General features: G+C 37.5%; 1 protein-coding gene across 2 annotated transcripts in view; it reads left to right on the plus strand.

Annotated features, from left to right (window-relative positions):
* The window catches only part of RNF169 (ring finger protein 169), a 77,411-nt gene that overhangs the window by 38,754 nt on the left and 14,493 nt on the right, over window positions 1-24,164 (plus strand). For both annotated transcript variants that reach the window (XM_053924070.2, XM_053924071.2), the window contains exons 3-4: window positions 8,616-8,762; window positions 15,168-15,286. In XM_053924070.2, the coding sequence (XP_053780045.1) occupies window positions 8,616-8,762; window positions 15,168-15,286 (266 nt within the window). The remainder of the gene's footprint in view (window positions 1-8,615; window positions 8,763-15,167; window positions 15,287-24,164) is intronic.

Raw genomic sequence — 24,164 nt, forward strand, 5'->3', positions numbered from 1 at the left:
ACTAAGAAGGAAAAGCTCAGTAAGTTTTAATTTTGACTGCATTAGAAAAGAACAGTTACTTTATAGGATGCTCAAAATCTAAAAATGTTAAATATTATTGTTTTCTCCTTTTGCTACTTACAACTACCCAGACAAGGAAAAACAACTTTATCAAGTAATGTGCTTTTCAATGAAAATAACACATTTGGGAAATTAAAAGTATGATCAAATTTAATTAGAATAACAGGTTATTCAGGCTATTTCTGCAATGTGCTATCTTTTCCTTGTCTCTTCTATTTATGAGAGGAGAGAATCAGTAGTTATAAGATTACTGTATTAGTATAATAGCTTTTATGATTTACGGAACAGTTTAAAATCATTTCAGTGCTAGTTGAAAGCAAAACTAGAGAATTTGTAGAAGCAGTCGCAGCTCTTTTGTCTCTAGTACAGAAGAAAATATTGTGTTAAAACATTTGATTAGTGAGGATTTTAGTAAATTAAATAACTTTATTTTTCCTGTTTATTTTTCTGCTTACTTTTATAAGCAGAATTGTAAAATTATGTGAAAGAAAAAAAGTTTGTGCCTTTAACCATTTTAAGTGTAAAATTCAAGGGCCTTAAGTATATGTACAATACTATGCAACCATCACTGGTATCTTCTTCCAAAAGTTTTTGATCACACCAACCAGAAACTCTGTACCCTTGTCAATATCTCCCCATTCCACCATCCCTCCCGCCTGTTAACCTCTAATCTACTTTTTATTTCTACAAATTTGTCTATTCTAGATATGTAAGTGAAATCATACATATATGTCCTTTTGTGTCTGGCTTATTTCACTTTTGGGAAATTGTCAAACTGTTTTCCACAGCAGCTGCACCATTTTACATTCCTGCCAGTAATGTATGAGGATTCCAATTTCTCCACTTTCTTGCTGGTACTCGTTAATTTTTCTTTCTTTTTTTTTTTTAATAGTCATCCTGTGGGTGTCTCATGGTTTTATTTGTATTTCCCTAATGAACAATGATGGTGAGCATCTTCTCGTGTGCTATTGAATAGTCCTTGTATTTCTTCTTCTTCAAAAAATGCAACCTCTCACAATAATGCCAGTCGGTACACTGTTAAAGATGGGTTCCTAGAACACTCACCTAGCAGGGGAAGCCTGTACTACAATGAACCTGCCCTCCAGAAGATAATTCCATTTTTTTTGGTCCCCCCTCGTATATTCTGGATACGAGTCTTGTATCAGGTAATGTGCTTTGCGAATGTTTTTCTCCCAGCCTGGGTCAGTCTTTTCATTCTCTTCGAGTCTTTTGAAGAGAAGTTTTTAACTTTCAAAACTACAATTCATAAATTTTTTCCTAAGAATTCTTTGCCTAGCTCAAGAGTACAAAGATTTTCTCCTATGTTTTCCTCTGGAAGTTTTATAGTTTTAGGCTTTACATTAAGATCTATGATTCATTTTGATTTAATTCTTACATAGGGTGTGGGGTACAGATCCAAGTTCTTTTTTGTGTATATGGATGTCCCAGTTGTTACAGCACCATTTGTTGAAAGACTTCTTTTTCCATTGATTTTCTTTGCACCTTTGTTTATTTTTTTAAAGGTTTTATTTATTTATTTTTAGAGCGAGGGGAAGGGAGGGAGAAAGAGAGGAAGAGATACATCAATGTGTGGTTGCCTCTCACATGCCCCCACTGGGGACCTGGCCCGCAACCCAGGCATGTGCCCTGACTGGGAATCGAAGTGGTTGGTGACTGTTTGGTTTGCAGCCCACACTCAATCCACTTGAGCTACACCAGCCAGGGCTGCACCTTTGTTTAAAATCAGTTATCCATATAAGTGGATTTATTTCTAGGCTCTATATTCTATCTGTGTCATTGATCTGTTTGTTTTTACACCAGTACCATGCTGTTTTGACTATTGTAGGGTTAACCCTCTAACTTAGTTCTTCTTTTTCAAAGTTATTTTGGAAACCATTCTTGGTTCTATGTATATTCATCTGAATTTTAGTATTGGCTTGTCAATTTCTACAAAAATGCCCACTGGGATTTTGAGGAATCGTATTGAATCTATAGATCAATTTGTGGAGAATTGACATCTCAATAATATTAAGTCTTCAGATCCATCAACATGGTATATCCTATTTATTAGGTCTCCTTTAATTTCTGCAATGTTTTGTGATTTTCAGAGTCTATCTTTTGTCAGATTTATCTTAAGTATTTCACATTTTGATGTTACTATAAATGGCATTTAAAATATTTAATTTCTAATTGTTCATACAAGTATATAAAAATACAACTGATTTTTGTATTTTGATATTCTATCCTACAGGCCTGCTAAACTTATTTAGTAGTTCTAGTAGCTTTTTGTAGGTTCTGGTGGATTTTCTGCATGGATTATGTTGTCTGTGAATTATGACTGTTATTTTTGGAGGACTTTACTACCAGATTTCAAGATTTAGATAAGATAGTTGGTATTGGCATAGGAAAAGACATATAAATCAATGGACTAGAATATAGTCCTGGAATAGACCCACACATATATAGTTAATTAATGTTCACAAAGGCACAAAAATAATTCAATGGCAAAAGAACAGTTTTTTCAACAATGGTGTTGGAACAAACTGAGTATCCTACGAATAAGTAAAAGTGAATCTTGATCTCTATAACAGTATACAAAAATTAATTCAAGATGGATTAATAGGCTAAATGTAAAAGTTACAGCTACGCAGAAGAAAACAGAAGAAAAAGATTTTGCCCTTGAGGTAGGCAAAGATTTCCTAGACAGGAACACAAAATATCCTAATAACAGAAGAAAACAATTGATACATTGGATTTTATCAGTTTTTTTATGAAGGAAAAAAAGGCAAAGCAAAGGCTGGTAGAACGTATTTTCAAAATGCATATCTAACAATGGACTTGTATCCAGAATTTATAAAGAACTCATGCACACAATAATAAAATGAGAAAAGTAGGATAAAATGTTTGAACATACTTCACGAAAGATGTGCTGTTAAGCACATGAAGAGATGCTTAGCATAGTTAGCCAGCAGGGAAATACCTACCGCCTGACATACTCTGAAGTGGCTAAAAGGAAAAGGCCAACAACTCCAGTTGTGCAAATGAATGTGAGAATGGAATCACCTAGACCTCTCATGCATTGCGAGTGACAGTAAGTAGGCATACCTCATTTTACTACACTACGCTTTATTGTGCTTCACAGATGTTGCATTTTAAAAAAGATAGAAGGCAAGACTCCACCAGCAAAAAAACATTACAACTCACTTTATTGTGGTGGTCCTGATACTCGCTTTATTGCGGTGATCTGGAATCAAACCCGCAATATCTCTGAGGTGTGTCAGTAACATGGTACAACCACAATCAGAAACATTTTGGCAGTTGCTTTATAAATTTAAACATGTACTTCCTATGTGATCCAGCAATTCCACTTGTAGATATTTAGCCAAGCAAAATAAAAACATCTGTCCACAAAAAACATGAATTTCATAGCAGCTTTATTCACAATAGCTCAAAACTAAATACAGCCCACATGTCCAACACTTGAATGGATAAACAAATTGTGGTACATTTATGCAATGGAATATATAACTCATCTATAAAAGGAATGTCTTAATAAACAGTATCGTGGATAGATCTCAAAAATATGCTGAGTGAATGAAGCCTGACTCAAAGGAATATATGCTCTATGATTTTATAGTAGGCAAAACTAACCTATAGTCACAGTCATCAGATTGGGGGTTGCTTAGGACTGACCGGCATGGGAGGCTGATTGCTAGTGAGCTTGAAGGGGCTTTGTTGGGTGGTAAAAATGTTCTCTGTCTTGATTAGGGAGATAGTTACATGGACATATACACATCTGTCCAATTGCATTGAACTATATATGACTACATTCCATAAGTGTTCATTTTATCATATGTAGATTATGCCTTAACATAGTTGACTTAAAAAACATTAATTTTGAGTGGATTGTAGATTTAAATGTGAATGGTCAAATAATAAGCTCCTCGAAGATAACATAGGAGAACTTCTTAAACAGTATGCGAAAGCTCTAATGTTAAAGTGCATTAAAACCTAGAACTTCTTGTCTTTAAGAGGCAGTACTGAAAGAGTGAGAAAGACAAGCTGCTGTATGAGAGGGGAAAACGTGCATGTACCCTCACATACATATTATACGCGTACGTATTTCCAAAGGAGTCCCCCTTATTTGTGGGGGAGGTACTCTAAGACTCCCAGTAGATGCTTGAAGTTGCCGATAGTACTGAACCCTGTGTATACTATGCTTTTTCCTGTACACACACACCTGTGAAAAAGCTTAATTTATAAATTGGGCACAGTAAACTAGTAACAATAACTAATAATAAAATAGAACAACTTCAACAACAAAACAAGGGTTACTTGAACACAGGCACTGATCCCATGACAGTCGATCTGATAACCAACATGGCTGCCAAGTGACTGACAGGTGGGGAGCCGACCCGCCTGGATTTGCTAGACAAAGGCATGATTCAGGGGTTGGGGTAGGAGTGGAGTAGGAAGGTGTGAGATTTCCTCCCGCTACTCAGAACTGCACAAAACTTAACACTTATGAATTGTTTATTTCTGGAATTGTCCATTTAATATTTTGATACCATGCTTGACTGTAGGTGACTGAAACTGTAGAAAGTGGAGCCACAGATAAGGGGGGACTACTTATGTATACCTTTTTCTCGAAAATCACCTCATATTCAAAAAAGTATAAATAGCTTATACGAATTGTTAGGGTATAAAACCCCAAATATCTAAAAAAAAAGGGGGGGGTAACAATGTGAATAGGCACTTCATAAAAGAGGATTTCCAAATAGTAAATATGTGAAAAGCTGCTCTATACCTTTAGGAGAGAAAGGCACATTGAAGTCGCAGCGCAGTACCAATGTGTACTTACTGGAAGGTCTGAAATAGACAGTAGTCTGAGAGCAGCTATCATTCTGCTGGACCGGTGGGCGGGAGTGTGATTTGTACCAATTTTGAAAACTATGGCAATGTAGCCATACCTTATGACTAAGTAGTTTCTCTTCTAGAATATATCCCACAGAACAGAATGTGTACCAGGTGACATATTCAAAAATGTTCACAGAAGTTTATGTGTAAATAGCCAACACCTAGTAATTACTGAGACACCCTCTAGCAACAGCATGGTTAAACTGTTCTGTAGTCAAACAATAGAATACTATAAAACAGTGAAAAAGAACAAACTATACGCGCCTGCATGGATGAATCTTACAACTAGAAGGTTCACTGAACAAAGACAGATTTAATGCATATGTAAGATTCCACTTACGTAAAATTCAGAACTAGGTACAGTAGGTGTGGGGAGCTGGGATTGTGGTTACTTTTGGGTGAGGAGTTAGGTACAAGGGGTATGATTTCTTGACCTGGGTAGCAGTAATGTGAGTATACTTATTTTATGTAATTTACCATGTCTTACATTTATTATTTGTACACCTTTCTGTGTATAATGCTTTGATTTTTTTTAAAGTTCATTTTTAAAAATTAGGGCAAAGTAAAAATACGTTCAGGAAAATTTCCATGGTACTCTCGATAGTGTGATGAAGTATGAGATTAATGTATAGAAGTCAATAGTTTTTCTCTAGTAGTTACATCCAAAAAAGGAAGCAATACAAATCACTCCACTTACAGTAGTGGGCTGCTTCACTTTGGTACAACCTGGAATCCCCTTGTTCAGGGGCCAGCTGCTTGCTTCTTGCTTTTAGCTCCGGGACTTCTCTCTTGTTGGAGCTGCAGTACCTACCGTGGGAATTTACGCAAGTTGTGCAAACTAACGTGAGAGACACCTAACACCGTGAAGAGCAAACTCGGTCATGGGGAGGTATAGGAGTCACATATGTAGGTGTATTTTGTCCTCTGTAGGCAGTGACTGGACCAGTGTTGGTGCATAAAAGCTTTCTTCTCAGACTCTGCTCAGCTCCCTACCCCCATACCAAAGAATTACCAACCCAAGATGTCAGTAATGCTGAGGTTGAGACACCCTGGTATCTGAACCCAGTGGTTTGCAATAAAATTCAATCCTTGTGACTTTGGGAAATAACCACTGAGTGTTGATTTTTGTGTATATAAAATGATAATGATAGATACAAACAGAGCCCTTAAGGATTAAATGAGGTAAACTCTATAAACTTAATGCCTGGGACATCGAAGAGTTTAATAAACAGCAGCTGTTGATATTTCCTACTCAAATTTGTATGCTACTCTCAGAGGCATATTCCCTGGGTATAAAAATTCTTTCCCAGAGACCAAGTTCTCAAGTCCTTATAAAAGGGAAACAAAACAAACCCCCCCCCCAAAACTCACACAGAACCCAGCATAGAGAAAACAACAACATGATTCATGTGAAGATTTAAATGGATACCGGATTTTTCAGTTGTGTAAATTTTTAGCTTTGTTAACATATTGTCGTGTTAGCAGAGACTCAGCACTGCAATGAAAAGGTGGTTTTGCCAGCAACACAGGCCTGTTGTCAGAACTTTGAGAGGAGCGGTAAACATTATTAGGAGGCATAAGAGTACATTCTAAAACACGTAGAAGAGCCAGAGGGCATAGTATGTAAATATCATAAAGCACTAAACAAATTAACACTAAAATATGTAAAAGGAAATTTAATATTTAGGGTTTTTTAAATTGTAACATCTGTGTATATACTATTGGGGGCTATCCTCTGCATTTAGGATGTTTAGTAGCAATCTCTGGCCTCTAGCCACTAGATGCCACACGCACTCCACCCCTAAGATGTAATCAAAAGTGTCTCCAACATTGCCAGATGTACCCCGATAGGCAAAATCATTGGTGAGAACCACTGAGATAAACCTAGATTTGAATTCCAGCTCTAGGGCTATGACTTGGTGAATTTGAACACATTACTTAACTCTTAACCTTAGTTTTCTTAAGTGAGATAATGTATATATAGTGCTTAGCTCAGCACCAGACACATAAGAGTTCAGTAAATGATAATTATTATGATGCTAAAACTTGTTCTCTTTTGTGGGGTCTGCCTTTCCATCCTCCTCTGTGCAGCTAGCTTGTGGTTAGGTTGTTGAAGAAGAATTTCTCATATAAGATCATCAGAAGGCACTGATCTTTCATGTAGGCAGTTAGCATAGACTTAGGTTTGCTTTTTCCCTGGATATGGATTTGCTTATTTTCCCTCATTTGATTTGAGAAGAGCTGGGAGCATGTTATTTCATTCGAATCTTCTCCTGATATAACATTGTGTATAGTGTTCTTTAAATATTCATAACCTCATGAATTAGACTCAGCGTGTTAAAGACTAGTTCAGGCTTATAGGAATCAGACCTATAGAAATTAGAAAGATAAGACTAAATCTTTATTGTTGTTATTGTGCTTTTTGTTTTTTTAACCCTAAGGCAACAGCCAATGAAAAATATTTATTTGTTCTTTAGCTTTATTTTCTTGCAAGTATTATAAAAAATATTAGTAGCCTGTAATTGCTTTAATATACATTGTCATTTAAATTTTATTAAAACCCTGGGCAGTGAAAAGAGAATAAAAAGGAGATCGGGAAGAGACACTCTTTATGTACTGTGAAGACACAGCAAGTCACAACATTTACACTCATTATCTTATTTGCTTCTTATAACAATATCTCCATAGCATTATCTCTGTTTTGTAGGTGAGCATGTGATGGTTCATTTGCCAAAGATCATCTAGCTGGTAAATAAGTTATAGAACCACTCAAACCTCGGTTTCCATTCCAAAACCCATCTTTTTTGTTTTTAATCTTCACTGGAGTATTTGTTTTATTGATTTTTTTTTTTTAGAGAGAGAGCAAGAGAAACATCATTGTGAGAGAGAAACATCGACGGGTTGCCTCCCATACACACCCCACCCAGGGATCGAACCTGCAACCTAGGCATGTGCCCTGACCAGAATCAAACCGGCCACCTTTAGTTGCACAAAACAACACTCCAACCAACTGAGCCATGTGGCCAGGGCCAAAGCACATCTTAATTTCATTATGCCATGCTACCTCCCCCAAATGAGGACGCATATGCCTCTGCCTTAAATTTCTTTCTGGGTCCATGTATCTTGACCTATTCTCTGGACCACAAGATAATAGCATAAACTGTAGGGCATTAGAACTGTGATAAAGTCATGTTTTAGAACTGCTGCTACTAGGCCTACAGACCTATCTGTCTTGTTTATTAGCCCAGCTTCTCTAGCCCTCTGCAGCCTACATCTCTGCTGTTCTGCTGGTCCAATACGTTTATATCTGGTTTATGGGAATAAGAAAGTTTTTAGGTTCAGCCTCTTTTAGCTAAGTGAATAAACTTTTATTTTTTGATTGTGTATTACCTTTGCTTTTATGGTTTCATATTGCTCAAGAATGCAGAGCAGTTAAATCTTAAGCCATGAAACATATGCTTAGCAAGACTCAAATAAAAGCTGACTTAATTAAAAATTAAAAGGGCTTTATATCCAATAAAGAAAATAGTCTCAAAACTGCCATGTGATGTTTGTCCTGATACACTACTAAGGAAGAAATATTTTTAAGTCCGTATTTGCCTAAAACTCTATTGTCTTGGTGTGATTTGTATTTTTAGATGAAGGAAGAAAAGTTACAAGAGGAGAAAGCCTCTGAAGATCAAATTCACAAGCTATTACCAGAGGATACAGAAACAGGGAAAAGGAAAATGGATGAACAGAAAAAAAGAGATGAGCCATTAGTACTGAAAACAGATCTGGAGAGTGTAAGTAGATCACTTTTTTGATGGACAGCTGTCTCAGAATCAGCAGGCAGCCCAGGTGACATGCATGTGAAAAACCTGTGTTGGTGAATTAGGGGACCAGTACTAGTCACTGACTGAAGCGCAAGAGTAGTGAGAAACTTAGCACCCAGATGAGAGCTGGAGGACGTACATCGTGAATGGGGCAAGGGACTCGTGTGGAGAGCTTAAGGGAACAGTGGGGTGAAAAGGTAAGAGGAAAAACCTAGTATGGTTATACTACTTGCGGTAAATTTTCTATGTGTATTGTCATTTTGACTTAGGTGTTGATATTTGAGTTCTGTGTGTCTTATATCCTCTACTAGATTTCCGTAAAGCTTGAATTTCCCTTTATTCTTTCTAATGCCCTAAGCAGCACAGTGCTAGACATAAGGTATTAGATTGTATTATAATGCTTAAACTTAACCTAATTAGACTTTTAATTGTGCCAAATCTTGCCTGAATTTTTTTCATTACTTATTTACCAAGTAAATTACTGGAAAAGGTTGTAAGTGGTATATTTTAACTTATGTAAGAAAGCACTTTTGGGCCCTGACTGGTGTGGCTCAGTGGATTGAGAGCTGGTCTGCGAACCAGTGGGTTGCCGGTTTGATTCCCAGTCAGGGCACATGCCTGGGTTGCTGGCCAGGTCCCCAGTAGGAGGTGTGTAAGAGGCAACCGCACATTGATGTTTCTCTTCTTCTCTTTCTCCCTCCCTTCCCCTCTGTCTAAAAAAATAAATAAATAAAATCTTTCAAAAAATAGCACTTTTGCAGGGTCCACGTATTAGCTCAAATGGGTCATTACAATTGAGGGTTTTTTCTTAGTAACTCTTATTGGATTGTACATCTTTTTATTGCTTGCCATATGTACTTAACATATCTGTAGAGTCATATCTTTTAAAATATTTTTTGACTCAGTCTTATTAGTATTTCATTTATCTTTCTATTTAACCAGAGTTAATAAAGCCTTATTGTATATAAAGACAGACAATATAACAGAATAGGGGGAAAAAAACCTCTGGTTCAGAAGTCTGTCTCAGATAGGTCCCAGCATTAAAATAGACTGTATAACTTTGGCCAGATTGTTTAATTGCTCTGTGCTTTTGATGTACTCTTTGCAAAGGCATTTTTCTGAATTTCAGAAAGTTAAATTATTTAAGCTTTCTTGGACTGATATTATTTGCTGATTGTCAACAGGCATGTGGGGGCTTTTTGAATCCAGCTATAGTAATAATTTTAATTATTTAATTATTATTAAAAACAACCACTTGCCTTTTATATACAGTTTCAACCTTCTAAAAGATTCTGTTTAACAAACATAAAATACTTGTTATTCTTAATGCTCTGTTCATTGGGAACTACAAGAGGAAAAAGACTACTACCAGGGAAGATACTTGGTTAGGAAGGCAAGAATTAAATACATGGTAGTCTTGTCGCTATAGTATTGGGTTGGCCAAAATGTTTTAGTTTTTTCTGTACAATGGCTCTAGTAGTGCCTAGTTGTCTTTAACTTCGTTCAAAACAATTTTGTTTGATTTTCTTGTGACAGCTGTCATATCAGTGTGCATTTTAAAAAACCTTATCAAAATTGGTGAATTTTTGTGCAGCCATTTTAATATTGAGATGTAAGAAAATAGGCAACATTTGGCATATTATGCTTTATTATTTTAAGAAAGGTAAGAGAACTGAAACGCAGAAAGATTTGTGCAGTGTATACAAAGGTGCTATGACTGATTGTGTCAAAGGTGGTTTGCAAAGTTTCTTGCAAAAGAAACTATTGACATTTTGGTACTATTGACATTTTGGCCAAATAATTCTTTGCTGTGGGGCTGTCTTATGCATTATGGAAGATGTTTAGCAGCATGTCTGGCCTCTACCCACTAGAAGCTAATAGCGGAATATAACTAACGTACTCAAAATATCCAAATCAATAAAGTTATTGGTGAAAATGAAAAATGTGTCTTTTATTTTATAGAAAAAAAACATGAGACTTTTTGGCCAACTCATTATGTGTTCTGCCTAATAATCCCAGCTATGCTCTGTGGTCTCTAAAGAATGAAGTTCTGCCTGTGATTTCACCCCAACAGCACTGTCCATTAAGGCCATCTTGCAAAACAGCCCAGAAGCACACCTTTGCTATAGTTTTTGTTTTTTGTTTTTTAATAGAAAGAACCTACTGTTTTTGGCCTTGCCAGATCCAGATTTTCTCCAGGAAATTATCTCTAGTATTAATTTATGTCAAGATTGGGAAATTGCTCTAATGATTTTTTCTTTTACAACTGCCATCTTTGACATAGAAATCAATTGCATCAATCTAATTTTCATCTTAAAAGGAATCAGTAAGTACAAATTCTCAGACTGGTTTTTTATTGGTAATAGCCAGTTAGGAAAATTTCCTATGCAAAAACACATTGAATAAAATCTGATGTATGAATACTTCAGGTTTTAGATTTTTGTGATTTTTTTACCCTTTTTCTATTTGCTTTTATATTTTTAGGACTTTTAAATGGCTCTAACTTTGCTGTAAATATGTGTTAAGAATTTTTGGTTTTGAACAGATAATTTCATTTAGTTTAGCCAAGGTTACGATCAAATTGGGACCAAAGAGAAACTCAGGTAGACTTCAGTGGGAAGCCAGATGAAGGGTTGTATTTTATATAGAGAATGTTGTGATTAGAGTTGGACTGATTATTTCACTCTCTGCTCCCAAAACCTCAGGGACCCCCGTTTCCTGTGGAATTAAATAAGAACTCTTCACCCCAATATTCAGATCCTTAGTATTATTCTAGCTTCTATTTCTGGCCTTGCTTACATCCCCAAACTCTAAAGAATGGAGCTGTTTGCTTGCCCCCAAATATATAGCCTGTATTTTCCCTCCTTAGAGTCTTTGATCTCACCTGTTTATCTCATTGAAATGTCACCCAGCTAACCTATTGAAAGGCTATTCATCTTTTCATGTCCAGTTCAAAACCTGTCATGTTCCTGGAACCTATAGGGATTTCTCACTTGTTTCTTCACTCCCATCATCCACTCTCCCCTCTCAACTTCCCTCCCCCTAATTTGCAACTTTGCAGAACTTTTTTGGGGGGTGGAGAGTGGGGGGGGAAAGAGGGAGAGGAATATCGATTGGTTGTCTCTCATATATGTCTAACCAGGAACTGAACCCATAACCTAGGCATGTGCCCTGACTTGGAATTGAACTGGTGACACCCAACCAACTGAGCCACACTGGTCAGGGCTACGGGACTTATTTCATTCTCCCTTATGTTATGGTTATTTGTGTGTTTATATTCTCTACTGGATTTGTAATTTTCCTGAGTATAGGAAATGTCTTAGCTGTTTTAAAATTGTTTACAGTACCTTACATATCACATGTGTTTGATACATGTTTATCGAGTTGAATTCAAATAGAGAAAGGAACGTGCTTATTCCAGAATCAGATTATCATGTTACTTGTTCAGAATGGAAATGAAATGGGCACAATGTTTAATTTATGAATTGCTATAGTACAATTAATATCAATAATAATGTGAACTGTTAGAAAACAATTTGGTGTAAATTCTAGTCGTACCAAATATTACAAAGCAGAAAGTGAAAAACTGCTTGTTATCCCACAACCTAGAGACCCGTACAAACATCTGAGTAAATGTTTTGCCAGACCTCTTTTCTGAGTGCATATGTACTGCATATATTTTTCTTTTTAGAAAGTGTAATGCAGTGCACATACCGTTTTAAACCTTTTTAAGTAAACTATTAAACTGTGGATGTCATTCCATGTAAATAAAGAATCCCACATCATTATTTAGTGGTCTCTTAGTATTCTTTACTGTAGAACTAATTTAATTAAGTTAATTAATCTCCTGTTGATTTTTTGCTATATTAAACCTCCACTGAGATTCCGTTGAATAAAGGAATTCCTTTGAATAAATTACCAGAAGTGACCAGGTCGAGGGGAGTGTCCTTTTAAGACTGTTGGTACTTACTATTCATTTGACCTACCGAAAGTTTCTATATAGTTATACTCCCACCAATAGTTAACAAAGTACTAATTTCCTCACTTCCTTGCCAACTCTAGGTATTAATCATTCTTTTAATTTTTTTAGGTAAATTTTTAAAAAATATCACTTAAGGGATTTTATTATGCATGTTTTATGCCATTATGGGAATGCATAATGCTTTTGGCTTATTTTTACCTAAAGGGAAAGATGAGAGGTAAATATTTTTTATCTTAAGGTTCTAGGTTTGTCGGGGTGGAAATATAGAGGGATGAGGGATACCTTCTATCTACATAATTATTTATAATAATGTACATTTATTTTTCAATAATTATAATGAACCTAGTATATATCTATTATAATGCTTAAGTTTTTTCTAAAAAGATTAATAGTATTTAAATTGACAAAAATAAAATCTGTCTTTTGTTGAGTACTTAGTACTTGTTAGTTAATGTACTAAGTGCTTTTAATGGTTTATCACAATCTTTGTGGTAGGTGGAACAATCTTTATTTGATAGATAAGGAAACCGAGGATCAGAAAGATTTTATCTTTAGTTCTTTTACTAACCTACAGTGACCGTGATAGCTAAGTAAGAGAGCTGGCATTTGAACATTCTTTTATTTGGTACTGAATTGATTATGTGGAAACACCTAAATAGAAATTGCCATTATTTATTCCCTGCTGAGTCTATAGATGTCAAACCTTTTTCTCAGAGTTGAGAAGAGAGTATTATATAGAATTTGATAATGGGTTAGTACTATTAAAAAGCTTCTCCAGTGAACAGTTTGTACAGCAGGGTTCTTTAAGTAGTGGTGCCCTACAAAATTGGAAAGCTTCCCTATAAACTGTGATTCTTCCACTATTTCTCAAAGGCTAACTATTAAAAACAGCCTATTGTATGTATGTGCCTGTCAGCCCAGAGAATAACGAAGCATTTAAGGAATGCAGGGTACTCTGAGCCACAAGGTGATGCCTTGTGTGCCTCTGTCTGTAACTCTCACATTGGTTGTCATTTGATCATTAGATAACTGGTTAATCATCAGATGATTAGACATTTTTTATTTACCTGATTTATAATGGTATTGGGAGTCCTAAAGCAAAGATGGTCACTTGTCCTCACAAAGGTTAGTGTCTAAAGCAGAAGACAGACTCTTAAATAAGAAGCTATATAGTTCAGTGTGATTAGTTGCTCTTTCTAAAAAGAATACTGTTGTATTGAATCATGAGGCATCTCCTTACTATATGTTGGATGCAAAAGGCACATGTAAAAGAAACTTCAAATGTAAACTGAAAGACTCAAAAAGAAATTCATTTAAAATGAAGGTAAATGAATATCAACAAGATGGAAAAAGCTGACTCTGCGGGTATTTGGAAGCCCTTTCAGAGAAAGTGACATCTAAGATGCCTCTGAAAGGCCAATGAATATTTTATAGGCAGAAATGTGGAAGGGGAATATTAGGCAAAGGGAGTAGCATGTCCAAAAGAATGGAGGTTTTGAAAGACTATAATGTTACATGTGGAGGGTAGAAAGTAGTTTGGTTGTACTAGAGCTCAAGGAGTTCCCTGTGTGGGAACTGGTGTGAGAAAAGCTGTAAAAGAAAGTTGAGTCTAGTTTTGAAGGTTTTTGCGTTATGCTGAGGTGTTTAGACTTTTTAGACTCCATCCTGAAGTCACCAGTAGTTAAGCAGGATTCTGTCTGTGTGCTTGATAGTATGGAGGGGATTGGAGGGGGGAAAGGCCAAAGAAAGTGAGACCAGAAAGTAGATTATTGCAATATTCCTGGCAGAAGATGATAAAAATGTAAGGAAAGGCAATGACAATGGAGCATACATGGGAAGAGTTAGCTCTGAGGGACATTTTATCAGCAGAGTGGAGCAGAGTGGAGTAGCATGGAGGCAGTTTGGAGACGGATGCTCCAGGTTTAAGTACCAGTGTTAGCTACTCACTAGCTCTGCAATCGTAGACAGATTAATTGTGAGTCTCAGTTTTCCATCTGTAACAGACAGCTAATAACCCCTTCTTAACAGAGCTGATGTAAACAGTAAATGAAATAAAACATTTGTTAGTGCTGGAGTACTCAAAACCTCTACACAATGTTGTTATGACTTCGAAGGAAGGGAAAGAAAAGAGTCATAGAGGACATTGAGGTTTCTGGCTGGACTGGTATTGAATGGGTTTAGAGAAGATACATAGTGAGTTTGATTTTGCATACATTAAGTTTGAGCTACATTTGGGATATCCAGATAGGGATCTCCAGGAGGCAGTTGGAAACATAAACATAGTTTGTAGCTCAGATAGAAGTGACATTTAATAGCGAAATTTAAAACAACACTTATGGGAGATGCAATGGGAACCCCAAATGGACAGTGTTGTCTCCCTTCTCTCCTGCCAGTGTCCTGCACGTCTCTCAGATTCAGAGAACGAAGAACCTTCCCAAGTCAAGATGGCACAGACACATCGCTCTGCATTTGTTTCTAAGAACAACTCCTACACCTTAGCTTTCCTGGCAGGGTAAGAGACTGACACTGAATTCAGTCAGAGTTCTTTCATTTTGGGGTATGAGACAAAAGGGACCGGGCAAGCAAACACATTTGTTGTAGCCACTTTGGGGGAGGTGGGAGAGGGGAGAAAAGGTGGGAACTGGCTTTCCAATATGGTTGGGGGACAAAGGGCTGACCTGAATTTTTAAAGAAAAGTATATTCTACCCATTTCTGGTATCGTCAAGGTAAGATTGTGCTAATTGCTCTCCTGCATAGTGAGAACTCTTTTTTTTAATTCTTAAATCATTTTTATTTTTCAATTGCAGTAGTTTTCATTTATGATGAAGATGAAACTCTTGCTTTGTGTATGTGAGTTGAACTGTAGATGCCCTCTAACCTTGAAAAAGATTGCATGACTAAGGATTGTGTGTCTGGATCATCCCTGCCCCCCCCCACCCCTGCAATTTATAGCAGCCATATCTTAATGATTATTAGAGGGATCTACTGAAAAGAATAAAGATCATATCATTCTTCCAGTCGAGCCACAATAAATGCTTCCTGAAGCAAATAAATGTTGCTTTAGGCAATCTCTGATTAATTAATATCTCCTAATTTGGAATGACTTGGAAATGAAGACATTTTTATTAAAATTCAAATATGATGCCAAGGCCAAATTGCCCCAATTAGTTGGAGTGGATATTAAACAAGTGAATCACTTATCACCAGTTCCAGCCTCTACCCTTGTAATTCATTCATTTAAGGCTAGCTGCAGGTTAACATGTCATTACCTAGAAATGCCTATCAAGGAACTTAGAAGATTCTTCTCTAAAGAGAAAAACAGAAAGCATCTATATGGTGGGGTATGCTTTTGATTATATGTGGCTCTGGAATATCCGTAATATATCTTCTTTCCCTGCTCTTTGGCCCATCTTTGCCTTTATCCTACATTACTGAGCCATAATGGGATTAATTTATAGGAAAATATTCACGTAACAGTTTACTTTTAAGAAATGTTTGTGATCATATTACACATATCTGGATTTCAGTATTCATTTGTAAAAAAAATACCCAAGTTTGTGGCCTGAGTTCAGTTATTAGTAGTTATTAAAAAATTGGATTTGGTTACTGATGTCATGGAAACCTTAGGTAATACTCTTTTGTTTAGTCAACATGCTTTTGCCGATAGGTAAGAAAATATGAAGCTCCAGTGGCAAATGTTATTTAGGAAACAATATGGAGCTCTTAGCGCTGACGATGAGATGTAACATACGGATGTACTGAAAAAGAAGTACTGGGTTGGCCAACGAGTCCATATGGCTTTTTCCGTAAAATAAAAGACACATTTTTCATTTTCACCAATAACTATTGATTTGAATATTTGGAGTATGCTGGCTGTCTCCCACATGGTATAACAGTGATTGTCTCTATTTGACTGCTGTCAACTTCAACTGGTCTACTTGACCCTGGAGCACTGTCATCCAGAGAGATAATCCAGCAAGAAACTTCACAAACCACTTTTGACACGTTCGGTCAACCACAGTCCCTTCTCCTGCGTGTTTCAGTTGCGTTTTTACCTTTCTTGACATAAGAAAGCATAATATGCCGAAAATGTTGCTTATTTTCTTCCATCTTCAATATTAAAATGGCTACACAAAAATTCACCAGTTTTGATAAGTTTTTTTTAAATACACAGTGATATGACAGCTGTCACAATGCAATCTAAGGAAACAGTTTAGGATGAAGTCGAAGACAACTAAGTGCTACTAGAGCCGTCCCGACGAGGGCGGGCCGTAACAGATGAAGGTCTGGGCTGACCCAGGAGCTTGGCAATGGCTGCACACAATGGGTCTGTAAATTAAAGTGGTTAAAATGATAACTTTCATGTTACATACATTTTACCACAGTAAAAAAAGAATTAGCATTGCTAATAGTTTTTTGATATTTCAAATACATTTTTTCTGTCTGTTAAGCAACAACAAAAGATTTTCTCTGCAAGTTCTTTTCCTAAAGAGTGTTCCTATGTAAAGCTTTTAAAGTTTTTACAACTATATTTAAATCAAATGAATTTGCATTTGTTTTATTTATTTACTTTATAAACTTTTCTTTCTTAAACCCAAAAGCAAGGAGGTGAGAGTGAGTAGGCCTGATAGGATGGTTATTTTGGAAGGAATCCATCAATGGATGCTAGCTATGAGTCTTGCCAACAGCTTGGTCTATTTTTATTTGAAAAATTGAAAGCAAAGTGGGCTTTGCAGCACTATCGATGAAGTTCTACAGTCCTTCAAAAATGAAACTTACTCTGAATAGGCAGGTAGAGTAATAGTTAACCCTAGGTCATCTCTAAGTTAATCACAAAATATGTTAATTGAAAAAAAAAAGTTGATATACAATTGTAAAGTTAAATTTTATTTATTTACTTATATCTGAAAAACTGGTTAGTTTGTTTCCTTTAAAAATTTATTTCCCTTTCTCCTAGTCCCCCTCTTCCCCAGTAGAAACAAACAAAAGACCTGGTTGCATGGTTTTCTAAAAGCTAAGCCTGGAAGACTCTCTGTTGAGCTGGTGCCTTTTCTAAGAGCTACATGGCCACTTGCATTTTCCTCTTGGCTTTGGCTGTCAGGGAATTTAAGGTTAGGACAGCACTTTCAATTCAGTCATCATGGCTTCAGTCAGCATGTGTTACAGAACAGGAAGAGTTTGTCCGCCGGCCCCAGCAGAGCCAAACACTAAACCCTGAGAATTGCAGTGAAGAAACATTGGCTATTTTATTTATGAATGGTACCACTAAGGAGTAGGGGGAGCTGCTCAAAAGCCTGAACTCCCTGATCTAGACCTCGGGGAGGATTTTTAAGGAGTTAAGGGGGACAAGTATGCAGAAGCACTAGCAAAGCGAGTTTCAGTTGGAGGACCTTGGAGCGTGGCCATTTGTGGTCAGGGGCGTCATTACAACAGACCCTCTGCTTCTGGAAGGTCCTGGTGTTCAGGTTCTGGTTTTGTCTTGGTTTTGGGTGCAGCTGGAAGTCAGCGTTCCCTTTTCTGCGCATGCTTCAGCTGCATGACTTGCAGTTTTAGCCTGTTGTCTCTGTAAAGCAGCTCAGTATCTCATTAAACAGGATAGGACTGTTTTGAGCTGGTTCTGTGGTTACACATTTCCCCATTTTGTTGTTTCTTCCTCAGTCTTGAAGTTAACAGGGCAACTGACCCAGATTCAATTAAGATGGAGGATTAGCCCCAAGATGGAGTCAGATTTGCCCACCCATCGTGCCCTTCGTATCTGGCTCTTACTACCTCAGGTGCCCACCTCATCCACAACGGTCCCTGAGTCTTCCCAGGCACCCTGGGTGTTCACTTTACAAGCAGAGACCATAGCAATGGTAGGGGTAGCAGCAGGCCAGGATACCTGTATCGGAATCTGAGATAAGGAATAAAGAGTAAGTTTTATTGTTATATGCCCCGGCACCTAAGCCATGATGATGAGCATCGTTTTGATTATCAGGGAGCATGTAGTGTAGCTGCAGTTTATAATTGCAAGGCGCAGGAAAAGGGCAGTTTTAGTTCTCGACAATTCCAAGTCAAGGGATGGGAGAAAAATTGGAAACATGTTTGGAGAGTCATAGACAGATATTGGAGGAAACTAGAAGAATTCAGGATCCAGTCTGCTTTATAAATAGAAAACAAAACTCAAAAGACAATGAACATCACTTCTATTGAAATGCAATTTTTCTCTTTAAAAATCACCCTCATTTTTACCAAAGATAGCCAAATTAAGACTAATTTATTTGCAAAGTAAGTCTGGTTTTGATAAAATTGGCCTGATGATGTGTGTAAATCCAGCAAGAACAGTAATTAACCATATAGGCACTTTGAACTCTACTTTGCTGATTTTTTTTTATAAGCAATCTTTAGATTGAACTTTTGAAAAAAAGGCCTCCAAGGCCAGAAAAGCCAAGGTAAGGTCTTGCCATCAGAGGATCTCTACAATACCTATAATAGTTCAGGGCAAAGTGCTCTCTTTTTGAAGTCCCGGATGTACCCTGAGGTTCTTTCCTCTAATTATAACAAGTGCCATGGCACTATTTCAGTGAACACTGTGTGTGCCCTGTGGGTTGTGTGTAGGAGGTGAGTATCAGGCGCGTTGTATAAGGGATGAAGTTGCTGGGATCATTTGCAGTGTGAGTGAAGTGACAAAAGACCATGCTAAGTGGCCTCAGGTGGTCTTGGTGTCAGTTGCTGTCCACAAAGCATTTGAGCCCAGATTTCAACAGAATCATTAGGGACCACTTTAGCTGTCTGGGGCACACCTCACTCTCTAGCAAGACATATCCTATTCAACTTGGGGGAGGTTGCCAGTCTAACCCCCATTCAAGTAGTCCTTACCATGGTTCCGTTATCTCGAGCTCTGAACAGTAGCTGACGTTGGCCCTTTGTCAGCTCTGACACTCAGGCATCAGGCTGTAGCCTTTAACAGACATGGCCAGAGGAACTTTGCAGCAGTTCCTAAGCCTTGGGAAGGAGTAAGTACCATACTATTATCGACCAAATTCATTTTCTAGCTGCCTAGACATAACCTTGGCCAACCCATGCAAGGTAGATGTAGCACAGTAGCCCCAAACTGGGGAGCTGTTTAAGTGTTCATGATATGTCAAAAAAAACCACCTGGAGGACTAGCAGATGTGGACGTGCCGCCTACTCAGGAGAGCGCACAGAAGGCGGCGGGTCTGTGCGAGACAGACTGCACACCCTCCAGTCTGGGGCTCTTGATAAGGGGCCCCAGACAAAGGCAGCACAGGTCCAGGTTGCACCAACCTACGTGGAGCCCGGAGCTACATGACATCAGTGTGTACGTGCAGATGGAAAAGATCAAAGAGCAGTCACAGGACAAGAAGTCACTCCCAAAAGGAGATAAGCAAGGAATTAGATACAGTCCATTCCCAAAACAACACACATTTTTTCTGGCCAGGGACCCCCTGGCCAGCCTGTATCACAGGTAGTGGGAGGGTCATGTATTAACCCCGAGGTAGAGAATTATGAAAGAGCCTGCAGCAGCTTTTTAGGGGCTTAAGGAATGGAACTGCTTTGTACCTGACTGCAAATATTTACATGTGCCTGGTTAGACGCTATTCTCCTGAATTGCTGGTGTTTTGATGCCCAGGTCTGCAGCTCTTGAGCAGCAGTTGACCAGTGCACAGATACCACTCTGTTCATAAGGATGTAATCCAAAGCAATTCCGTTACCTAATACAACTTTGGCTACAGTCTAAGTGAGAGGTGTCAAACTCATTTTCACCAGGAGCCACATCAGCCTTGTGGTTGCCTTCAAAGGGCCGAATGTAATTGTAGGACTGTATAAATGGAACTACTCCTTAACTAGGGGCAAGGAACTTGGCAGCAGCACCGTAGAAACAAGGTGCCAGGCTGGATAAAACAAGGTGGGGGGTCGGATTCAGCCCATGGGCCTTGTGTTTGCCACGTGTGATCTAAGGCCTCCTTTTGATATGCTGTCTCACTGGCTATTCCTAAAGTTATTGAAAGATTTTTAATCATGTGTTCATGGGCTCCCACTCCCCACCAGGAGATAAAGTCCTGCCAACCACTGGCCAAAACCCATCTTCCTAGGTGGTAAGTAGATAGAATACTAGGGAGCTTCCCTTTTGAGTTGGTTGAATACATTTAAAGGAAGCTACTTAAATTTTATATGTACAAAGGAGATGGTTTAAAGCGAATAGAATATTAAAAATACAGGCAAATAAATTAAAGACAAGGAGGCACAGAAGTGAATTGTGCCTTATCTTTTGTTAGTTGTCTTCTAATCAGTAATTTGATATCTGTTAAGAGTTTTCATGAGTATTCTGACTGTTGGGGCACATTTATGGCTGTTCATGTCCCCCCTCTGATTTCCCCTCTGGTTGGTAGATTATTTATTTATTTTTTTAAAGAGAAATGGAAAGGGAAGGAAAAAGAGTAGGAGAGAAACATCAATGTGTGGTTGCCTCTTACACGCCCCATACCAGGGACCTGGCCTGTAACCCGGGCATGAGCCCTGACTGGGGATTGAACCAGTAACCCTTTGATTTCCAGGCCATCACTTAATCCACTGAGCCCGCCAGCCAGGGCTCAATCTTGGGTGTTTTTAAGAAGAGCCAAATCAATTTATCAGAAGAATGGCTTGTTAAAAGAACCTGGTAGGGCCCCACCCACTTGTGCTCAAACTGATTATCAGGATGTTTGTTCTTTCATGATTTTATTTTATTTTATTACTTTAGATTTTATTTATTATTTAGAGAGTGAAAGGGAGGAAGAGAGAGAGGGAGAGAAACATTGATGTGAGAGAGAAAGAGAGCTTGGTTGCCTCCTGTACATACCTGGGAATCAAACTGGTGACCTTTCACTTTTTGAGACGACACCCAACCAACTGAGCCACACTGGTCAGGGCCTGTTCTTCTATGATTTTAACAATACCTATCTCTGGGACTGAGTGATGGAGAGGTACATCAGGTATATCATCCTTCTAGAAGCAAGCTTATGAATAGCTATTTAAATTAGACCTAAGGACTACCTATAAATGACAAAAAACTTAAGCTGGCATGTTTATAAATCTGATTAAAATGAAGTGGACAATGAAATTTGCTTTTCTCTGTAAAAATATTTTAAGATACCAAGTGAAAATAGTATATCAGGACATTGTAGACTCTTGGAGATTATAATCTCTAGACATTTAGTAATAAATCTCTATTATAATCTCTATTCATTTAGTAATAAAAGTACAACATAATTATTTCTTTATTTGACAAAACTTGCCATGTAATTTTGTGTATTATACAGGCCTGATTAGTTTAAGTTTTTTCTCTCATAAGGAGAGAAAGAACAAATCTTTGAGGCATTCCAGGGGTCCACTGGAACCTGGAACCCTGAAAAGTTTGTCAAAATATATCGAAGGTTTGGACATTTGACTAAATAGGATCCTAAGTCATTATGGAGCAATATTTAATTACCCATTTAACTAAGGGGACAATAAAAGGCAAATACAGAAGTTTACATAACTGTGAGCAAAACTTAGTCCTTACTATTATTGAGGAGATTCAGTTTTCTCAAGTAATCAAGGACCTGATTAAGACGACATAAAACAGAATCTTTGCTTTATAGGTGGGCAACTTTTTTGCAGTATCTGTAGCAGACTGATGACCCAAGAAACTGTCTTTTTTAGCAGAGAGAGAAAACAAAACTCTAATTTTGCATAAGTTTACTTTTCATACTTCCTTTCTTAGAATTCCTTTTCCATAAACCTACAACTTTCCTTTTTACGTTCAGATTTTTTCCTTTTTTTCTTTCCCATTCTGAAACAACTAGCTTTACTTCAGATCAAAATTCCTTTCCCTCAAAAAAAATACACTCTGTGTGTGCATATATATGTCTATCTCCATACCTTACACCTTTTTGATTGAAAACATTTTCTTTTAGATTAATTTACAATTCTTAATCCTTAGAAACCTTAATTTCTAGTGACAACTGAAAGAGCAGTCAGTTAGCATTCTTTAGATTTGCGAATATGTGAATGCATTTTATAACCTCTAGAGACAGGCTTTTGTTGGCAATTATTTCTGTTTTTTTGAAACATTTTTTTTAATAAAGTTCAAGACATTGACAAATCCAAATTTATCTTTTAGTTTCTCTGTTAATAAGAAGCCAAAAAGTAAGTAAACTTAGACTTACCTAGCAATTAATGTTTCAGCATTTCATGTTATTTGGAAGTATCTAGATACTCAATAACATTTATTATTTAACTTGGTAAAACTCTATATAAAATTTCAAGTTACCAAAGAGATTTGAAAACCATTAAAGAACACATACAATATAATTATTGCTAGAGTTAACCTAAAAGCAACTTTGTTATCCCATTTAGTTATTTACTTGCTCCTGACAATTAAATTTAGATTACTTACGAAAATTTTATCATACCAAGTTAATTTTCTTGCTGACAAATTTTGCAACAGATAACACAAATTTATTTGACTAATAAACTCAAGTAGAATAAAAGTATTATTTTGTTGATGATTCTAAAGAAATACCTATTTAACCAAACCAAACTCAAATTAACTTTAATATGAAACATTTTCCCAGATCACAAGATTCTGAGAAGCACTGTTATTTTTTTTTGAGCATTATCGTACAAGTGCTTGTTCAGGCCAATTTAATATCACAAATTAGCAATTCCATCCAGTGATCAAACACAGACATATATAAACAGAGACAGAGATGTCATAGCTTTCATTATAAAGTGCTAGTCTGTGTTCCAGGTACAATACAAAACTCAGAGGAAAGACTTGATCCAAATAACATTTTGGCAGATGGACTAAGTTTTTGCTTAGATGGCCAAAGTTTACATGCTGTAAGAATTCCTTTAAAGCCATTTAAAAATTACAATCAATCAGAGAATTCATTTCATTGTCTCCTAGAGGCCTGATGCCCTCTCTTACAAGGGTGCCCCTTAAGGTGGACTTGTCAACAAACACAAACAAGGTAAAATGGAAAGCGACTGTGCACAGTCACGTTGGAAAGCTCCGCGGGTAAAAAGCGCAGCTTCAGCAGGCCGGGAGTTACAGCCGCAGTCCCGCCCGCGCGGGAGCCCGAGCACAGCACGAGGCTGCCCACGTCCCCAGAGCGGGTGGGGGAGGGGAACAAGCCTCGGCCGCCTTTAGGCCCCCGTGTTAGGTCCTCTCGATGGGGGCAAACCACAAAAAGAAGAGGGTTTTTTCCTTTTGAGGGTGGCTGCAGGGAACAAGGCAAGGGATACACTCTGGGAATTGAACTGGGGCCCCCACGGTAAGAGCACCACATCCTAAGCACCGGAACTCAGCAGTTGTGCGTAGAACAGGTACCGGACGGGTTTCCCCGGGCGCCAGCACAGCTCA

Source organism: Desmodus rotundus, chromosome 5 (assembly GCF_022682495.2).
Source record: "Desmodus rotundus isolate HL8 chromosome 5, HLdesRot8A.1, whole genome shotgun sequence".
NCBI lineage: Eukaryota > Metazoa > Chordata > Mammalia > Chiroptera > Phyllostomidae > Desmodus > Desmodus rotundus.